This window comes from Sarcophilus harrisii, chromosome 3 (assembly GCF_902635505.1).
Source record: "Sarcophilus harrisii chromosome 3, mSarHar1.11, whole genome shotgun sequence".
Lineage (NCBI taxonomy): Eukaryota > Metazoa > Chordata > Mammalia > Dasyuromorphia > Dasyuridae > Sarcophilus > Sarcophilus harrisii.
This window is the reverse complement of record NC_045428.1, coordinates 55,959,043-55,979,083: the sequence shown is the minus strand read 5'-3', so window position 1 is coordinate 55,979,083 and position 20,041 is coordinate 55,959,043. Positions and strand designations below refer to the sequence as shown.

Below are 20,041 nucleotides of genomic sequence, written 5' to 3'. Positions count from 1 at the left end.
TAGCTGAAAGCATGGCACTGATTTTAGACTTTTGTCAGAAAAGTATATATTTTGCCTCTTGTTAGCAAACCCGTCTTATCCTACATGACCATGCTTAACATGGTAAAAGAGAGGGAAGAGTGAAAGATCACACTTACTATTTTCAAGCCCGAAGAAAAAAAAGTAATTATATGGGATGAGCCAATTTCCGTGAGCAGCAATTGTTCACCTGAGAATTTTCGATAGAATCAATCAGGTATTCCCCTATGCCTCATCAGAAAGAATATTAGGCATCTGATCTTAATAATCTCAAGAGACAAAAAAAAAGTATTTGGACATGAAGGTAGAATGAATCTCTACAAAGTCCATAAAGTCCTAAACACAAGTCAAAAGAAAATGAAGCACTAGCTAGATGTTTGACTTTCAGAAATTTTTTAACCACTCCTCACTGATTCTCCTCTTTGGGAGGAAATTGGATTAAAAGTTTAGGGTTCTGTAATTCAACCATTATAATTATTGAAGTATCCCTTTTTCCCTTTTTTTAAATTCGAGTAGAAAATAAGTGATAGTTGTCTGAGATAAACTTTATTCAGTGTAAGAGATGTGTAAACATTTCCATATCCATTATTACCATCAATTATCTTTCATTATGATTTCCCATATTATTTACTTATTTATGTAAAAGCTTCATAGGTCCTATAAAATTTGTCAAACATCTAGCTAGTGCTTCATTTTCTTTTGACTTGTGTTTAGGGGGAAATTTGGAACAGGTTTCGCAAAGGTCAATGTTAAAAAATTACCCATGCATATGCTTTGCAAATAAATAAATAAATAAAAACCCCAAGTATAAATTCATTCACGATATATTCATGCTCAACTTTTCAGAAATCACCTATTATATACATCCATGACACTTTTGGATAATTTATACCTGGGATTCTTTCCCTCCTTTCTATTACAGCATAGGTGGAGAAGTCGGGAGAGGACACGAAGGAAGCTACGTGGGCAAACATTTCCGAATGGGATTTATGACCATGCCTGCTCCTCAAGACAGACTTCCTCATCCTTGCTCAAGTGGCTTTTCTGTGAGATCCCAATCCCTTCACTCAGTAGGAGGCACAGATGATGACAGCAGCTGTGGTTCTCGGAGACAGCCTCCACCAAAGCCAAAGCGGGACCCCAGTACAAAGCTGAGCACTTCATCAGAGACCGTCAATACCACAGCCACGGGTAAAAGCGTCAGACTCCCTGAGAGAACTGAAGGTAAATCGCACGGTTCCCACTTTAACTGGGGAAATTTATTTCATTCAAAACATTCGGGTCAGCAAATTAACAAACATCTGCTTTCCTCAATTGTACACAATTTTCCAAACGTAATTAGGCTTCACGGTCCCATAATCATGCCTGAATTGCAGGCAGCGCCTTGAAAACAATGAATTAAAGTAGAATGTTATACATCTTGTTGGATAAATCTATAGTCATGTGCTATCTATCAATGTTGAAGAATGAGTTCTATTAAATGAAATTTCCAGATAGAAAACACTGCCATTTTAAGAAGGTGGCAGGGCAGTTCTTACAGGATGATATGGTCACAGTGTATAATCTGACTCCCAAAACAACATCACTACTCAGGGTACAGAGCAGCCAGCCTGCTTAGCAGGAGAAGGAGTAGGAGCAGAAGGAGACAGAGAAATGGCAGACCCAGGAGTCCTGGTAGGTTGAGCCTTTGATAGGAGCCAGAGCCTGGTGCACTGGTCATGAAACCATTGCTTCTACTTCCACATCAAGTCCCCACCCTTACCAGAAAGTTGGACAGCACAGGGTGTGGGGAAAATATAAAGGTCCAATTTTTTAAAGTGTGTTGGGTGAAGAAGGTAGGAGTATGGCTGGGCTGGGCTGGCTTGCACTGGCTTGTTTCATCAGAGCTAGAGGACCGGGGAATTTCATGGGGGAAAATGGTTTGGTGGCACAATTTTTCCTTATGGGAAAAATTGGTGGTAATTCCAGCTCTTTTGTCCTCCAGAATGTCATATCCCAAAAAGATCCTTTAATGTAGAAACTGCTAAATATGTCTAGAATATTGAGGCAGTTTTCCTTGACAACTTCTTGAAAGATCATGGATAGACTTCTTTTTGATCATGGCTTTCATGTAATCCAGTAATTTGTAAAGTATCTCTCTTGGACCTGTTTTCCAAGTCAGTTATTTTTCCTTTGAGATATTCCACTGCCTTTCAGTTTTTCCTTCTTTTGGTTTTATTTTATTGATTCTTGATTTCCTCCCATTTGCTCTAATTTTTAGAGAACTATTTTCTTCAGTGAGGTTTTTGTACCTTCTTTCATCTTAGGCCAATTCGACTTTTAAAGGAATTGTTTTTTTTCAGTGAATGAATTTTTTTCCCCATTTGGCCAAGTCTGCTTTCTAAGACATTTTCCTCAATGACTTTTTTATACTTCCTTTACTATTTGGTCTAGTCTGTTTTTGAAGATGGTATTTTCTTCACTTTTTTGGTCTCCTTTACCAAGGAGTTGGCTTGTTTTTCATGATTTTCTTGTATTATTCTTTATTTCTCTTCCCATTTTTTCCTCTTAACTCTGTGTTAAAGTAGGGTTCTTCTTCCAGGGTGGAGGGAATAGTGTCCCAATCTTTAGGCATTGTGTGAATCTGTTTTTGGTTACTTAGGGAGATCTGTAAGTTATGAAAAAGCATTTATTACTCTTCTTATCTGTGAAAAAAACACTCTTTTTGTCCTAGAACTGTGATGAGCATCTTTTGCTCTACTGTGGCTCTATGATAATGTTCCTCCTTGCCCTGGAATTGCCACTCATGACTGTGACTGGGTCCAAGTATGGACAAAGCCAGAGTCCTGCCTCAATACAAGCAAAGAGAGTCTTAAAATATCCATCTGACCAATTGTATGACCCCCCCTCCCTTTACCACCTGTGGATGAGACCTCAAGAAGCCACCACTGCCACTTTCCCAGTTCAATGGTTCCCAAGACCTGCTTCTGATTTGCTGGAATTGCTTCTGTGATGGCACTGTGCTCTACCCTCACTTAGAGGCAACAAATCTTTCCTGTCAACTTTCTTTGTTGTCTTTGGCAACTATGGGCTGAGAGATCTGGAAACAGCCATTGCTGCCACTGATTCAATCACTCTGAAGTCTATTCTTGCTTTGCTGGGGCTGGACCAATGCTGACACAACTTGCACTGAACTGAGCTCTGCCACAGATCTTTCCTGCTGACCTTTTAAATTGTCCTAGGTTGGAAAGTAGTTTCACTCTACCTTTTTGTGGGTTCTAATGCTCTAAGAGGTCTCTGCTTTTACTCCATCTTAGCTCTGCCTCCCATCAATTTTGATTTCTAAAAATCATTTAAAATACTATTAGGTAGGAGATGTAGGATCTTCAATGTTGAGAAACAGTAGGAAATAAATGCTTTGATATGTGTTTTTGTATATGTTGACTTTATATCACTGTTGTTGAATGAAATAAACCTTCTCTCTCTAAATTCAGTATTCTTTAGGTTATCTGTTTCAGTTTTTTTTTTCATTTTAGCCATACTCTTCTTCCTATTAATGTCAGGAAAGTCAAAATATAGATTTGCTGACATTAGAGTCATTTCCATGGTAATAAGTTGCATAAATCTGTTTATAAATTCAGGATTATGGCTTCCCTGCTGGTTGAAAACTAAAAGAACCTGCACAAGGTAGTAAAAAGCCCTTCTTCAAAAAAAAAGAAAAACAGATCAATTAAAAAAAAAAAGAAAATGCAAAAAAATACAAAGATTTTTTTGGGGATTAGTAATTTTTAGTTTCATTTAAAAATCTAATTTTTAAATAATTAATAAATACATGTAAAATAACTTTTAATTCAATGTATATGTTTTAATTATCCTGTCTTCATGGCATCAGTCTATCTTGTCCATTTTCAAGGAGTGGTCCATTTTGAGAGCTCAAGTAAGGTAAAGAGAGAGTAAGGTGAGATGATAGCCATTTTTCATGACAATATGTGAGGTAAGTAGTTCCAAGGAGTAAAAAGGTTTGTCATGAGGATTATAAGCCTAATGGTTAATAGTAATTGTCACCAGTTACATGGATATGAAGACAGATAGAATCTGGGACACAGCATGAAGGGAAATAAACACATATTTTAAGTTATCCAGAAGATTTCCCTATCCATACTGTCATGTGTATGCACATATAGTATGCCTGCCAATACAATCATTACAAAACATGAGACAATTTAATTTCCTGTCCACTGTCACATTTCATTAAGAAAAAAAAAAGGCTTGCTCTATTAGTCTATCAAAAAGCTCAGCGACATTTCCTGTTTGTACTACTACAAAATAGCAACTGCATGTACATGAGCCATAAGAATGTGATGTGCCAGTATAAAATAGAGACAAAATTCACTACCACCCCATATTACAATGAACAATAAATGGTGTGTGTGTGTGTATGTGTGTGTATGTGTGTGTGTGTGTGTGTTCAATTTTCTATTAGAAGTTGTGTAGTAGATTAGATAGTCTTGGCATTAGGGATACTTTTTACCTTTCTTTTTTTCTTTTCTTTTCTTTTTCTTAGGGATACTTATGTTCAAGTCATCTCTCTGACATAGGCTTGTTCCGGGGTAATTAATCTAACCTCCTGGAGACTTTTCTTCCTAACCATCTCTTTTGTTATTTCTTTTTATAGCAAGAGTTAGAATGGAAGTACCTTGAAGGAAAGGTTTGTTTCATTTTGATTTATTTTTTATTCACAGATTACTCAGTATCATGTATAATGGAACATAGAATGTTATAAACTAAGGAAAAGTCTATTGATTTCTTCACAGTAATAATTATTTATATTTACATAATATTTCATTTATAAAGCACTTTCCTTATGACAGCACTGTGAGATAAATTGCTCTATGGAGTGGATATGTTCATCTTGGGGAAGACAAGCATAACAGGTAATAGTAACAAGAATCTTCAAGCATTTGCTGTTATTTAGAAAGGACATTAGATTTATTCATCTTGACCCCTGAGGAAAAAGTGGGAAGAAGAATAGGAATTATGCAGAGGAAGATTCTACTCAATGTAAGGACAAATCTTAAGCTAATGTGAAAGAGAACAAGGTCTCTCAGAGGTAGGTCATTTCCCATGATTGGAAGTCCAAGCAAAGAATGGATGATCACTTGTTGAGATATTTCTATTTAGATGTAGGTTTACTGGATTGCTTTAGAAGTTGCTTTCCTCTGTTATTTAAATTCTGTGAATCATTGATTCTGCAAATATTCTTTTCTCTAATTTGAACACTAACTTTCCACATAATTGAAAAATGGAGAATCCATGTTTTTCTTTGAAGAAATAATAATAATGATAATGTAGATGATACTACCATTTCATAGCACTTTAAAATTAGTACTTAGATATTATCCTATTATCATAACAACACTGGGAAATAACAACTATTATCTTTATTTTATAGATGAGGAAATTAAGGCATATAGAGATCATTTACACAGGATCACAGTTAGTTAGTATCTATTGTTTATCCTTTATTCTTGAAGAAGAACATGACTTCAGGACAGTGGTATCATGACTTGCAAGTAGATAGGTTTTAAGTGAGAGAGGATTATGAAACCCCACTTTCTTCCTTAGAGCAACCTGAGTTCAATTCAAGATATAGATCAGGACAATTGGAGATGGTCCCGATGCAGTAGGAGACATTGGCCTTTTTAAGCTAAGATGTTCTCAGGTCTGTTTGTAAGCAACACCCATTCAGTTATTAAAACTAGAAGATAGATTTGAACTCAGGTCTTCCTGATTTCAGTCTCGGTGGCAAATTGGATATAGCACCTAGCAGTCTAATAAAAATAGTAATTATTATAATAGCTGGACCTTAGTCACTAACCATCCACGAAAATCTTTACTTTTTGCAATGCTGACTACCAGAATTTTGAAAACAATTTAGAACCTTCTATCGGGTGTTATATCATTGGGAGTTGTTGGCAAGCCTTTTCTTTAGTATAATCATTCATTTCAAGGAATCATATTTATAGAAACAAAGGATGCTCAGTATGAGAACCATATTACTTCCTGCTATGAATTCAATTGGTTTCCCCTCTGATATTATACCTTGTCACAGGGGAAACAGTTCAGCACATTTTAATAGTGTGGCCTTTTTTTTCCCCTTTAAGCATTCCTATTGTTACTTTGCACTTTAGAGATGAATAAAGCTAATTTTCTAGTTCATGGAAAGCTGCAAAGAAGCACTCTCTGGACTTTGGAGGAATAAGGTTGAAATAATTTGGGTAGTTCATTCTTGTACCTCTTGGCTAGTCCCCAGATCATAAAAGTTGAATTCCTGAACAAAGACATGGTGCCACACATGATAACCTGATCTTTTCTATCATAATTCCAATGTATCTGACCTCACGGAGGCTTCCAAGTTATTTCCGGTTACTCTTAAATTCTCCATTTCATGTCTACCACTTTTTAAAACATCACTTGAAAGTCAAAACCAATAGATTCAATTTGGTAGCCTTGCTCAAGGAAAGATTTTCAAGCTACATGAGACATTAAAATCATTTAGTCTGCCCCCTCATCTTCCACCACCATTATTTTACAGATAATAAAACTGAGACTCAGTGAAGTGTGACCTTGGGACAGATGTTTCCTAACTGGTAAACAGTAGTGAAAAGATTTGAACTACTTCCAAATCCAGTTTTCTTTCTACCTCAATGCCTGTTTTACCAAGAATTTAGGACAATTTAAACAGAATTGTAGAAGAGACAAAAATTTTCCTTTTAGGAAGAGATTTGATTTTTCTTTGTCTTTTTCCCCCATTTTAAGATAAGGGATAGAAGTGACAAGGATACTAATAATGACATTCCAAATTATCAAACAGGAGCATTAGAATAAATGAGGTAGGGATTCTTATGGGCTGTTGTGTTTATCCTAGAAATTGTGAGTTCCTAATTTTGTTTTAGGAAGTAATTCCCATTTAAGAGGTCTTAGAGAAAGTTTCTGTCTTTTATGATAATTAGAGTAAACTGTATCTATAAATGCCTAAGGTACATTTTTTTTTTCCATCTGGGGTATCCAGGTCTTGAAATCCAGTGCCCATTCTATAATCCTAGATCATCTGTTTATGCTTATCATTGTATTCAATGGTGTACTCCCAAGAACTTCCTAGACTTGATTTGAGCTAATAAAACAAAATAATTGATAAATTAATGGTAGATAAATAAAACAATAAAATTTATGTAATTTAATAAAATTGTAAAACTTTACAACTCAAGAAATTGTGTATCAAGATGTGTAGTTTATATAGGGAAAAGTAGCATGAGTTTTTCTCTTAGCATGCACTAAAGCCTGAAATATCATAGTGTATGAGACAAATTTAAAGAAAAAAATGCATCATAAACATTACTTGACATAAATAATTGGCTAGAACAAAAGTATTAAGTGCTCACAATTTGCAACAAACTGTACTAAGGATGGAGTAAAGAGTCCCTGTTCTCACAGACTCACATTTTAATAGGGCAGATTATACATGCTTAATCTATAGGGAGGAAATGATCACCAGAATCAGATTGTACACCTGAGGACAATGATAAACAGAACAATTAGGCACTTCTCTCTAGGTGCCCTTTTATTTTGAGCTTCTTTTATAAAATGGGCCAAGTAATTTTTCTGCACGATTTAAATGAGATTGACATCTGACAAACTTGTGCCAACTTTCCTTTGATAGACACTTTATATTTCTTTGTTTTATATTTCAAACTCTTAGAGGGCATATACATAGCAAGTAGTGGAAATTAGTGAGTTATTTTAGGAAAAAATGAGTATTTTTGAAACTTAGTTTATCTACATTTTATTAATAACAAGGGAATATATGACATCCAGAAAAGATATCAAAAAGTAATCTACCAAATGAGGGAAATTATCATTCTCTTGTTTTCTTTCTCATATTCATACATCTCCTATTCTCTAATTCTTCTTTCTATGTAATGCAGTCATTGTTGTAAGCTCCTTATATAGGTTGTAAGCTTCTTATATAAAGGGACTTTTATTTTTCTTTGTCCTCATATACCCTAGGGTTTAAGTGGAGTGTCTGGCACATAGTAGGGAGTTGACAAATACTTTTTAGACAGAAGTGATTTAAACTTTGGCTTTCTCACTAAAAGAGGTTCCATTCTCTAAATGTCTCTTTTTTTCATTTAGAAAATGTGTTGTGAGGCCATCATTTAAACCTGAGTGGCTGGAAGTCAACATCAATCTTGCCTTTAATTGACCTCAATGAGGCAGGCACTGATTGGGGGTAAAAAGCTGAGGGTTCTATAGCTATATATTTGTGTTGTCAAGATTCTTACTGGTAAGCAAGAAAAATGCAACATTTCTTTAAAAGGTGATGTTAAGCCCCATTATTTACTAATAATCAATATTGCAAAATATGATTTTAATATTTAACAATAATTTATGGATTTTTTCCTGTAAGCCAAAGGAAATTTTGTAGGGGTTCATATTTTACAAAGCATTTCATAGATGCTATACCAACCATTATGTCCTATTAACAGCCTTGTGAGGTATGTGGTATACAGATGAGGACATTAAAATTCAAAAAAGTTCAGCAGTTTCTCATGACTCAGATCACACAACTAATGACTCTGATAAGTTCTTCCTGATCCTATTCAATAAGCAGAAATACCTTTGATCTGGATGGTCACTTAACTGTAGCAATATGTATACATATTTATTCTTAGATAAGTAGAGTTAGTTTACATTTATTTACTATGTTTTGCTGAAGATTTTGCTATATTTTTATTCACAAAAACATTCCAACTAAACATTTCAAAAAGAACCAGTTATTTTCATTAAAATTTATTTTGAGATCCATAAAGTGTGTCTTCCCAGTTCTTTGTTGTTGTTGTTGTTGTTGTTGTTTTGTTTTGTTTTTTTACAGTGATGGTCTCTTACTGCATGGCAAATCTTTTTAATAATTTATAAGATATTTTATATAAAGCTTTCATAATAATAAATTATTGTTTATTAATGATAATAAACTTAGTATATTAAAGGACCAATCTTTTCAGTCATAAAGGAATTTATAGCATACACATGGTGATCAGTGAAATTAGTGAAAAATTATTTCTGTCATTTCTGTTTAGTCCATCCTCCTAATGTTCAGCTGCCTTACACTAATTCTACAAAGTAGATGTTCTTATCATACTCATTTTAGAGCTGAAAAAGCTGGGACAGAGAAAGTAAGGGACTTTCCCAGGAGCATAAAGGATCTGAGTAACGATTGAATTTTGGTCTTCCAGATACCAAATCCAGTCATCTTATTTTCCTCAGTTACATGAAAAACAATTTTTTTGATTATACATTTGGTTACACACCTGCATTTTTTACATATTTCCTTATGAATCATGTTGGGAGAGAAAAATCAGAATAGAAGGGAAAAACGAGCAAAAAAATGAAAGAAAAAGAAAAAAAATGAACATAGTGTATGATATAGCATGTGTCTATCTCCCCAGTTCTCTCTATGGATGCATATGGCATTGTCCCTCCCAAGTTTATTGGGATTGCCTTGGATCACTGAATCTTGCTGTTACTGTGTACAATGTTTTCTTGGTTCTCTTTATATCACTCAGCATCAGTTCATATAAATATTTCCAGGACTTTCTAGAATAAGCGTGTATATCATTTTTATAAAAACAATAATATTCTTTTTTATTAAAGCTTTCAAAATTTTTCAAAAATCCCCATATACATGGATAATTTTTCAACATTAACCCTTGCAAAATCTTGTTTTCCAACTTTTCCCTCTTTTCCCCCACCCCTCTCCTAGATAGCAAGTAATCCAATATATGTTAAACAAGAACAGCAATATTCCATAACATTTTCAGACATTCCTCACTTGTTGAGCATCTACTCATTTCCAATTCTTTGCCACCACAGAAAGAAGTGCTACAAACATTTTTTGCACATAGGGGTCTTTTTTCTTCTTTTATGATCTTTTTGGGATACAGATCTAGTGTGATACTGCTAGATTAAGAGTATACAATTTGATAGCCCTTTGAGCATTGTTCCAAATTGTTCTTGAGAATGGATCATTTCACAACTCCACAATGTATTAATGACCTTGGTTTCTCATATTCCCTCCAACATTTATCGTTATCCTTTCCTCTCATCTCAGTCAATCTGAGAGGTGTGAGGTGGTATCAATTTACATTAATCTAATCAATAATGATTCAGAGCATTTTTTTCATGACTATAAGTGGTTTTAATTTCTTCATCTGAAAAATGTCTGTTCATATCCTTTGACCATTTATCAGTTGGGGAATGACTTATTTGATTTGAATCAATTCCTTATATTTTAGAAATGATGCCTTTATCAGAAACACTGGCTGTAAAAAATTTCCACAGTTTTCTGTTTCCCTTCTAATCTTGGCTATATTGTTTTTGTTTTTGCAAACACTTATTAATTTAATATAATAAGAGTTGCCATTTTGCATTTCATAATGTTCTCCAGTTCTTCTTTGTCCATAAATTCTTCCCTTCTCCAGGGATTTGATAAGTAAATTACCCTTGCTCTCTTAATTTAAAGTTATGATTTTTAAGCTCTTTTCCATGTTTTCTCTACTTACTTTGACACATTCCCAGAAATTCCTCTCCTCTTCTGGGCTTTGGCATTTAACTTTTCCTTTTCTACTTGAGCTGATGAATAAGATTGAATAACATCAACATTCCATTTCTGTGAAGTGCAATGATATCCCCTTAATAAATATTCTTCCATGAGATAGACTGTACATTTTAAATTATGTAAGGGGACTCTAAGTTTCTTGCATGAAATAGAACATGTCCAATATGCTTATGAGCCTTCTTAATGCTCATGTCATAATTCTATTGAGGTACTTAAAATAAAATATCTCTGTGAAATGAAACTTAAAAGCACATTCTCTCAAAAAGCTTAAAAAGCTCTTGAAAAGCAAACAGGTCATTCTGCCCCCAAATCCAGGAATACAAAAAGATGTTCCAAAAATTCTCTGCCTTCTCCTTCCTTTACAGACTTCTCTTTTGCATATTATATATAAAAGTATATCCTAAGGAGAGATACATATGATTTATGGATGTATTTTTCACCTTAACAGCTGCAATTGATAGTTTCCATCTAAGGACACTTTTTTTTTTTAAAAAAAATTAAAACAAACAAAATGTTCTATTCCCAAATCTTGATATCTTTATACATGAAAGAGAAATTTTACTATGATTAAAAGTTGATCTTGATCATGTAATTGATCAAATCATACCAATCAAAACTTTTAGGGAAAAGGCAGAGCCTTCCTCTATCTAATTGCAATATTCTTTTTTTTAAAGTTTCAAAATGGTATTAGATATAAGGCTATTATTTGTCTTTCTTCTTGAAAAGGACCAAAACATCAGGGAGGTGAACTGAATTTAAGAGAGGGAGGGTTGTGCAAGGACACCTGCCTCACTTTCTCCTCCAGAATCATCTTGGTTCAGTGGCCAGATATACTTCAGTGAAAGGGCACTGGATGAATGGAGTGGAAGACCTTGTCCTTTTTAAACTCAAGTCTTTAATAGGCTCAATTTGATTGAGACCATACCCATTCACACTGATTAAGGGTGGGCAACAATCAAGGTAAAGAATGGTCTCTTTCACCTAGCTAGAAAATAAAATATATAAATGAATAAATCAGAGAAGGGAAGACCCTCAGAGGTTCTGGCCAAAACAGAAATAATTGCTATTTACTCAGAGTGAATCAGAACCCAAACAATGACCAATTAGGATTTGTCTTTGGACCTATCGTTGACCAATCTGTAAGAGTTGGAGTACTATGAGTTTAAGACATTATCCTTAAGAAAGAAATCTATCCAGCAAACTCCAAGATATCTTGGGAAGGTTGATTAAAAAAATAAAAATAGAAAAAATTAAGAGCATCTGTAGATGAAAGTATGATATCCTATGTACATAGAGGAAAGAGGGGGTAAAGGGATAAAGAAGTAAGGGAGAGATAGAGAGAGGAAGAAAGAGAGTAAGAGAAAGAAATATAAGCTAGTTATGAGCATTTCCAAAGAAAAATGTTTGGGGAGAAAGAAATATAGAAAGTGGGGGAGGGGAAGTGATAATGAAGCCACAGCCTCTATTACATACATTGATGCTATGGTCACACAGTAAATCAATGTAGTGGAAAAGTATTTATATTTGAAGGAAAAAAAGACAAGTTTTACTTCTAGAGCTGATGCCCGTTTATTAGATTATAGCCTTAGCTTCATTTGCAAAATGAAGGGTTTAACTGTATGATGTTTTGTTAGAATTCTTACAAGGTGCTAAGTCAGTGGAATTGATAGAGACAATGGTTGTTTAGCAGGGTGCTTAACAGTTCTCTAGATATATTTAGTACTTACTACAATTCCACAAGATTCACACCTTTAAGAGAGGCTATATAAACTAGGAGCCTCAACCAGGATTGACTCCGGGAGAGTCACAAGCCAGAGATGTCAATTGAACAGAACTAAAGAAGACAGAGAAGTGGTGGCAGGTTGTCACTGCCTGTTCTGTGGAGAACACTGAAAGCAAGATCCAGAAGGCCTCCAGAAAACTAGCCAAGCCCTAAGTGAAGGAGATAAGATTTTGGAAGAGACAGTAAACAATTTGGACTTTAATCCCTGGCTTCATTTGGGGTGATTATACGGAACTGAAATTAAGGCTGACTCCAGAAGCCCTCCAAGAAACCTGCTCCCAGAGAACATTATATTTTAGAGAAGAGAATATCATAATGCTTAAGGTCCTTTCTAAGATCCTTTAAACCTGTGATCCTATAATTTGCATAACCTCAACTGTTGCAGGAAGTGGAGAGAGAACAAGCATTTATTTAATATATTATGTGCCAGTTACTGTGCTAAAGTTTTATAAATAGTTGCCAATATAATATTAGATATATCTCATTTGTTTAAGAATAGAAGTGTAAGATGTTATTTTCAAGAAATCTCAGAAAATTGTGTCATGGATGATTTGGTTGCATTGTTGGCAGTTTCATTTGGTGTTTTCCAATATTTAAAGAACCTACTATATACTGATGAGGTCCTGAGTAATTAGGTGGGGTTGGCAGAGTAAGTCTGAAGTACTGCTCCCTGAGACAACAAGCCCTTAAGGGTACTGCTGGAATCTGATTAGCCTTAACAGTCCCACATTTGTGGAGGTCTTGGGAAATCTCACCTTACTGTATCCTATCAGAAAGCTAAGTTATGATGTCAACTCTCACACACTATCCCCTCTCACAGGTTAAATTTATCCTATAAATCTGCCCAAGGCTTACTCCATCTTTGCTGAATTCCATTTGGGGTTAGCCCATCATGGCATTCTGGCTTACTGGTGTCTTTCATCTTATGTCCTCCCATTATGTGTTGTGGTATCTTTCTCCTTATTATAGCTATTATTATAATCTTTTCTGAAAAATTTTGTGAGTTCTAGTGGGAAACTTGTATTTTTCCTTGTTAATTGTTAACCCCTTTCCTTGTTAACTCTTTGCTCTCCCATATCTATTTCATATTTATCATTACTGGTGTCTCTTTTACCTCTACATTTTGTTCATAATGCTTTCTTTTAAATAAAGATAACTTTTGGCCAAAAAACAACATTTGAATCTTTCATATGTGCCTTGCATCTTTTGCCTCATATTATGAATTATGAATTGCTATTCCAAATTCATCAATATTATTACTACTACTAACTACTACCATTTCTAGGCAAAAATATGAAAATGAAAAAAGAATCTCAGCTTCTAGATCTTATGCTCTTTGTGAAGGAAAAAAAAAAGTCTAAAACAATATTAAATGGCAATCTACTTTGTGATTACCATTGTCAGATACTGTTGGTATTGGGTGAATCATATATACTTATATCTCATCAATATAAACAATAATTAAAGAAAAAATAATGTTTGGGAAATATGAATTGATATTGAAAATATTATTTGCAATATTTATTAATATCATGAGAATGTCAGTAGATCTTGATCTGTGTATCTAGTGAGAATATAGCTATTTGATATCATTGTAAAATTTGCTGTTTTCTGTCTGACTCTTATTTTCCAAAGGTAGATAAGAATCTTTTATATAGATCAAACAATGTCTGGAAGATGCTTTGGACACTTCAAAGTGATATATAATGCTAGCCATTACAATTGCTTTCACCACTGCCATTACCAGTACTATTATTGCTGCTAGATATCTAAGTCATGTCTGACTTTTCATGATCTCATTTGGGATTATCTTGGCAAAGATACTCCAGTGTCTTGTCACTTCCTTTTCCAGGTATTTTTTTTTAACAGATGAGGAACTGAGGCAAAAGGGTTAAATCACTTGCCTAAAATCATATAACCAATAAGGATCAAAGGTCAGATTTGAGCTCATGAAGATGAATCTTTCTAACTTCAGGCTGGTTACTCTCCACTGCTTTGCAAAGCTGCCCTGCTTAGTGTTTACTTCTAGGTAAGGATATAGAAAAGGAAAAGAGAGCCATGAAAATTTTCAAACTCTTTTTGAACCAATATTATCTGTAGGAAAAAAAGCAACCACAACGAATATACGACAGTAGATCATTTTATCTACATTGTACCTCTCTTCATTTTCCTTGTTTTTGCCATCAGTGAACAGATCTTCAGTGATTGAAAGTGGTATGGTATATTAGCCAAAAAACCCCAAAGCTCCCATGTCATCTTCCCTAAACAAATTCATTCTTGGTATAGGAGTGGCCATCTAGTTTTTCCTTTCTCATTAATTTCACTGATCCATGTTGCTCTCTTTCTGTGATGAAAATTTTTTCCTCATGTATCCAATTGAGAAGATTAAATCTAATATTCTAGAAAAATCTGGAACACATATGAGAAAGGATCATTTTCCCCCTTCTCCTTGCCTCCTGCTTTCCCTTGACTCCTATTTCTTTTCTTCATTTGTAAATGTTGTCGTTAGTAGATGCCTCTTCAACAGGGCAAATTTTAAATTCTTTGATTCTATGTCACAGAGAACATTTGAACAATCTCTATTCACTTTATGTTTGCACAAAAGGAATGGTGCCTTCTTAAGTTACTGAGATGAAAGTACATATTCTCCTATTTTAATGTACTGAAGAATTTGACCAAATAAGATCAGAAAAGAATATATGGATTGAGAAAAATACATGTCCTCCCTAAAAATAAAATATTCAAGCATTTAATTATAGCATTATGTTCCCAGATTCTCTGCAATCAATTTGTTTCTTCTAACAAAAGCTTTCATTTTAGACCAACAAAAATGCAGGCATGAAATACTATTAAAGAACACTAGCTTCCTCCTTCATGTTTCCTCCCACGACCTTAATGTCAGCCGTTTGTTCTATGGGAAATAATTTCAGGAACCCCCCAAAACAAGCTTCTCTGGAACTGTCATCACAAAACATTTAAACTCCATAGCAGCTAATGTATACATTGCAGGAATGCCAGTTGGCAATTGGGGAATAATGATAGCTTGCTGAACCCAATATTAAAGTGAAACATACTAACTTGAAGCATTTTCCATTTTTCTTCTCAGCATTTCTTTTCTGTTTTTGAAAAAAAATGTTCCCTGTGAAATACATTACCAGTGTGTGTGTGTGTGTGTGTGTGTGTGTGTTTGAATTTTAGAGGGTTGCAAGTGGGCAGGAATAAGCATTTTTTAACTCCATTACAGAATACATTATACTATGAGTAGCTATTGGGAGGGATATATGAGTAGCCAAAATAAATGTAGGAAAGGATAGAAAAAATAGCAATTTATCCCCTATGTTTTTTTGCAAATGATATTTTTGAATGCCTGAGGCAGTCTTTCTCTTTTAAAAAATGACAGGTGCAACAAATCAGTGCCAGGATTCATGCTGATAATTTTAACTGACATTTTTATAACACTTAAAAGTTTGCAAAGCACTTAGCACACATGATTTTACTTAAGTCCCAAAACAACATTGGAATGATGATATTCCTAGTGTTTCTATTTTCATTTATAGATGAGAAAACCAAGGCTTAAAGTTTGTGACATCCCTTGTTGTAGCACTAGTAAATGTCAGAAGTGGAATTCTGATTATTGTATGCCCTCTCCTAGGTTTGCCCGCTATATGGTATACTTTATTACCAGATTATTTAACACTATACATCTTAGAACCTGAGCTAGATTTGGTACAATTCTCATGCTAACCTCCCCTCTATCATCCTTAGCATTACCTCAGTATAAGATAAAAAATAAGAGTAATTATCTATTTTATTGTGTTTAAAATCAGCTTCTAGTTTATTACAATTCAAATATAAATTATATCTGTAATGACAGTTTCAGAGAAGCTTGATTTGGGGAGAGGGAGTTCCTGAAATTATTTCCCATAGACCAAATGGTTGACATTAAGGTCATGGGAGGAAACATGAAGGAAGATGCTAGTGTTCCTTAATGAATTCAATAATTAATTCAATTCTTTACTTTCAATTTTATTAATCTCTACTTTGATTTCAGGATTTTCAAATTTGGTGTTTACATGGGTATATTTTGTTATTTTTTGTGTTGTTATTTTTGTTACATGCCCAATTATTGATCTTCTCTCTGCCACCCTTCAATGGAAGCAATTAGATATAAATTTTCCCCAAGTACTATTTGATCGCATTCTATACATTTTGGTAAGTTGTCTCATTGGTCTCATTTTAAATTAAATTATAAAGTGTTTTTTAGGATTAGATTATTTAATTTTGAATTATGTTTTAGTCTCTCTTTACATAGTTCATTATTGAATGTAAATTTTTTTTTTCATTATACTCTGAAAAGGATTTTTTTTTGCATTTGGTTGTGAGGTTTCTACATCCTAATACATGGTCATTTTTTGTGTAGGCACTATGCATTCAGTGGGAAAAAAGATACTTTATGTCCTATTCTTATTCAATTTTCTCCAAATATTTATCATCTCTAACTTTTCCAGATTTTTATTTACCTCTTTAACTTATATATTATCTAATGTTCTATTATCTATTTCTTCCTGTAACTCATTCAACCTCTCCTTCAAAAATGTAAATACTATACCATTTGGTGCAGATGTGTTTACTATTGATATGACTTCATTTTTTATGGTACGTTTTAGCAAGGTGTAGTTTCCTTTCTTATCTATTTTTATAGCATTTTTATTTTGTTTTGTTTGAGATGATGATTATTGTGTTTGCTTTATTTGCTTCAACTGAAGCATAATGGATTCTTCTCCATTCTTCTTTATCTGGTAGGTAGCTATCTGCTTCCATTTTATGGATGAATTAATTCCATTCATATTTATTGTTATGACAACTATGTATTTTCCTCCATGCTATATTTCTCTTAATCCTCCTTCTCTCTTACTTCCCTTTACCCTCCTCAAATGAGTTTCATTTTTTAATCATCATCTTCCCCAATCTTCCTTTTATCAGTCTCCTTGGCCTTTATCGCCATCCTTTTTTTACTTCCTTAAAATTTCTGAATCAAATTGAATTTGTGTGTTACTTTATTTTAAAGACAATTTTTGAGAGGATAAATTTCAAACTTTACCTACCAATCCTCCTACACCCCCTTCTTCCCCTTCATTATAATAGCACTTCCATGTCTCTTAATTCATCCCATTTATTTACCACCATCCCCCTTGGAGAGAATTTTACCTTCTCATCTTTTAATTTAATTTAATTTTTTGAGGGAGGACATATTCTCTTACATTAAAAATCCATTTTTCCCTTGAGATTTTATTAAATGTTGCTGGTTAGTGATTTTTGACTTTAATCCTCATTCATTTGCCTTCTGGTTTATCATTATTGGAAGCTGACAAATCCTTTGTAATCGGATTGTAGCTCCACAATACTTAAATTGTTCTTTTTGGGCTGCCTGCAATATATTTTCCTTGATTTGTGAGCTCTGGAATTTGGCTATAATCTGGGAATTTTCATTTTCATTTTGGTATAATTTTCAGGTGAGTGATAATTGAATTCTTTCGATTTCCATTTTGCCCTCTTATTTTAATATAACAGGACAATTTTGATAATTTCTTGAAATATGTCCAGGGATATTTTGTTTTGTTTTTGTTTTTGTTTTTATCATGGCTTTCAGATGGTCCAATAACATCCAAAAATACTGGATCTATTTTCTAGGTCAGTTGCTTGGTTTTCAATGAGAAATTCCACATTTTCTTAAAAAAAACTTAATAGATTTTGTTTTTTCATATCTTGATGTCTCATAGTCATTTCCTCTTACTCAATTCTAATTTTTAAGAAATTTGTTTGTTTTCAGTGATTTTATTTAGTTTTTCATTTAATCAATGCTATTTTTATAGGGAGCAATTCTCCTCAGCAAATTTTTGAGCAGCATTTCCTATGATATTGATGTTGACTTTTTTTCACGATTCTCTTGCATTATTCTCATTTCTTTCCCCATTTTTTCTTTTAATTTGCTTTTAAAATATATTTTGTTTTTGACCAAATCATGAGGCTTCATATGTAAGCATTTTAACACAATTGTCCTAAGTTTAGATCTTGATTCTTTCTGTCACCATACAAACTTTCTTTAGTCAAGTTCTTTATTTTTTGTTCTTAGCTAATTTTTTTCTGTCTTTTTTGTGACTTGGTTTTTGTTTGTTTGTTTGTTTTTGGTATGGGGATTTCTGGTCCTGTGTTGTCCCAAATGTTTTGTGTTGCAAATCAAAATCATTCTGCTGACTTTCCCTAGACTTCAGGGCTTATCTGCTTGCTTCCATTGGAGGTTAGACTTCTTTTCTTGGTTGGACTGGTATATAGAATTTTTATTTTGGCCCCCTAGCTGGCCTGTCTTCAAGGATGGGGCTTTGCTATTTGGATGCTATCTTAATATGTTTCTGGCATATGCCCCTGAAGGAGACATCTTATTGCTTATGCCCTTGGATAGGGCCTTGGTGATGATTGTTATGGAAATAGCTTCTCTCTGCTGGTAGACCCTAGGGATTTTCACTATTGGCCAGCTGCAGGGTAGAGTTTTACCACTAGTCAGTGATGGGTTCAAGCTCTGGTTGATGGCTTTTGCTAAGGGTGGGGTTGTTAGGATGGTTTTTGCTGTGCTACAACGACTATTAACTTGCCCAGGGGGCTACTATTTTCAGGAGGATGAGGTCTCACAGGTAGATTTTCCCAGGCTTGGGTTCTTAGTACTGGGATACTGATCCTGTGAGCCCGTTAGTTGCTGGTGTTCTTGGACCTTGCTTTCCTTCTACCCCAGTGAGACAGACCTTTCCTTACATGCTGTAAAGATGCTTTGCTGCTCTTAGATCAGTTCTGAGACAAAGTTGTTTGGAGGGCCTTTTCCACTCTGCCATTTTGTCTTGTTTTTCAAAAATAGCAGGCCAGGCCACAGAATGGATCAGCTGTGTGTGTGTGTGTGTGTGTGTGTGTGTGTGCGTGTGTGTGTGTGTGTGATGTGAACTTGTTTTTATACAAGTTCAATAGACAAAGTTTCTTGGTAATTAGTCATTTTATTAATTATGCTATAAAATAATTAATAAAAGAGTCAGTGGCACTTAATATCAAAGTCCTCCCTTTGAAACTACTCAATGTTTATTTGCCCTTGGAAGATTGAGTGTTCCTGAGGGTGGCAATCAACACTTATAGGAATAAACATTATGAGAAATGGAACCATTCTAATGATGGGGTGAGGCGCCATGACCACTTCTAACCTCTAGCATTCTATACCAGGACTTCTTAAACTTTTCCCACCCCCTTTGCCTGAGAAATTTATGTGACCTGAGTATAAAGGTATATAAAATATGTATGAAAATATATATACAAAATACAAATCAAACATTCATTGATAATAAATCACAGTTTCACAACCCCTATATTCAATTACACAACCACATATGGATTTGCAACCCACATTTTAAGAAGCTTTGATCCAGACAAAAGCTCTAACCCTTTCCCTCCCTCTCAGAACATAAGGGGCTTTCCAACTTGAGTGGGGTATGGACAAGATTGAGAAGAAAGTTAATTCAATCTCATCAATAATATCCTTCAAAAGCTGA

At 34.2% G+C, this 20,041-nt stretch overlaps 1 protein-coding gene across 1 annotated transcript in view; it reads left to right on the top strand.

The window, feature by feature from the left end:
- NYAP2 (neuronal tyrosine-phosphorylated phosphoinositide-3-kinase adaptor 2) overlaps nt 1–20,041 on the top strand; it is a 298,614-nt gene that overhangs the window by 159,199 nt on the left and 119,374 nt on the right. Inside the window, exon 4 of the mRNA XM_031957951.1 lies at nt 941–1,242. Coding sequence (XP_031813811.1) covers nt 941–1,242 — 302 coding nt within the window. The remainder of the gene's footprint in view (nt 1–940; nt 1,243–20,041) is intronic.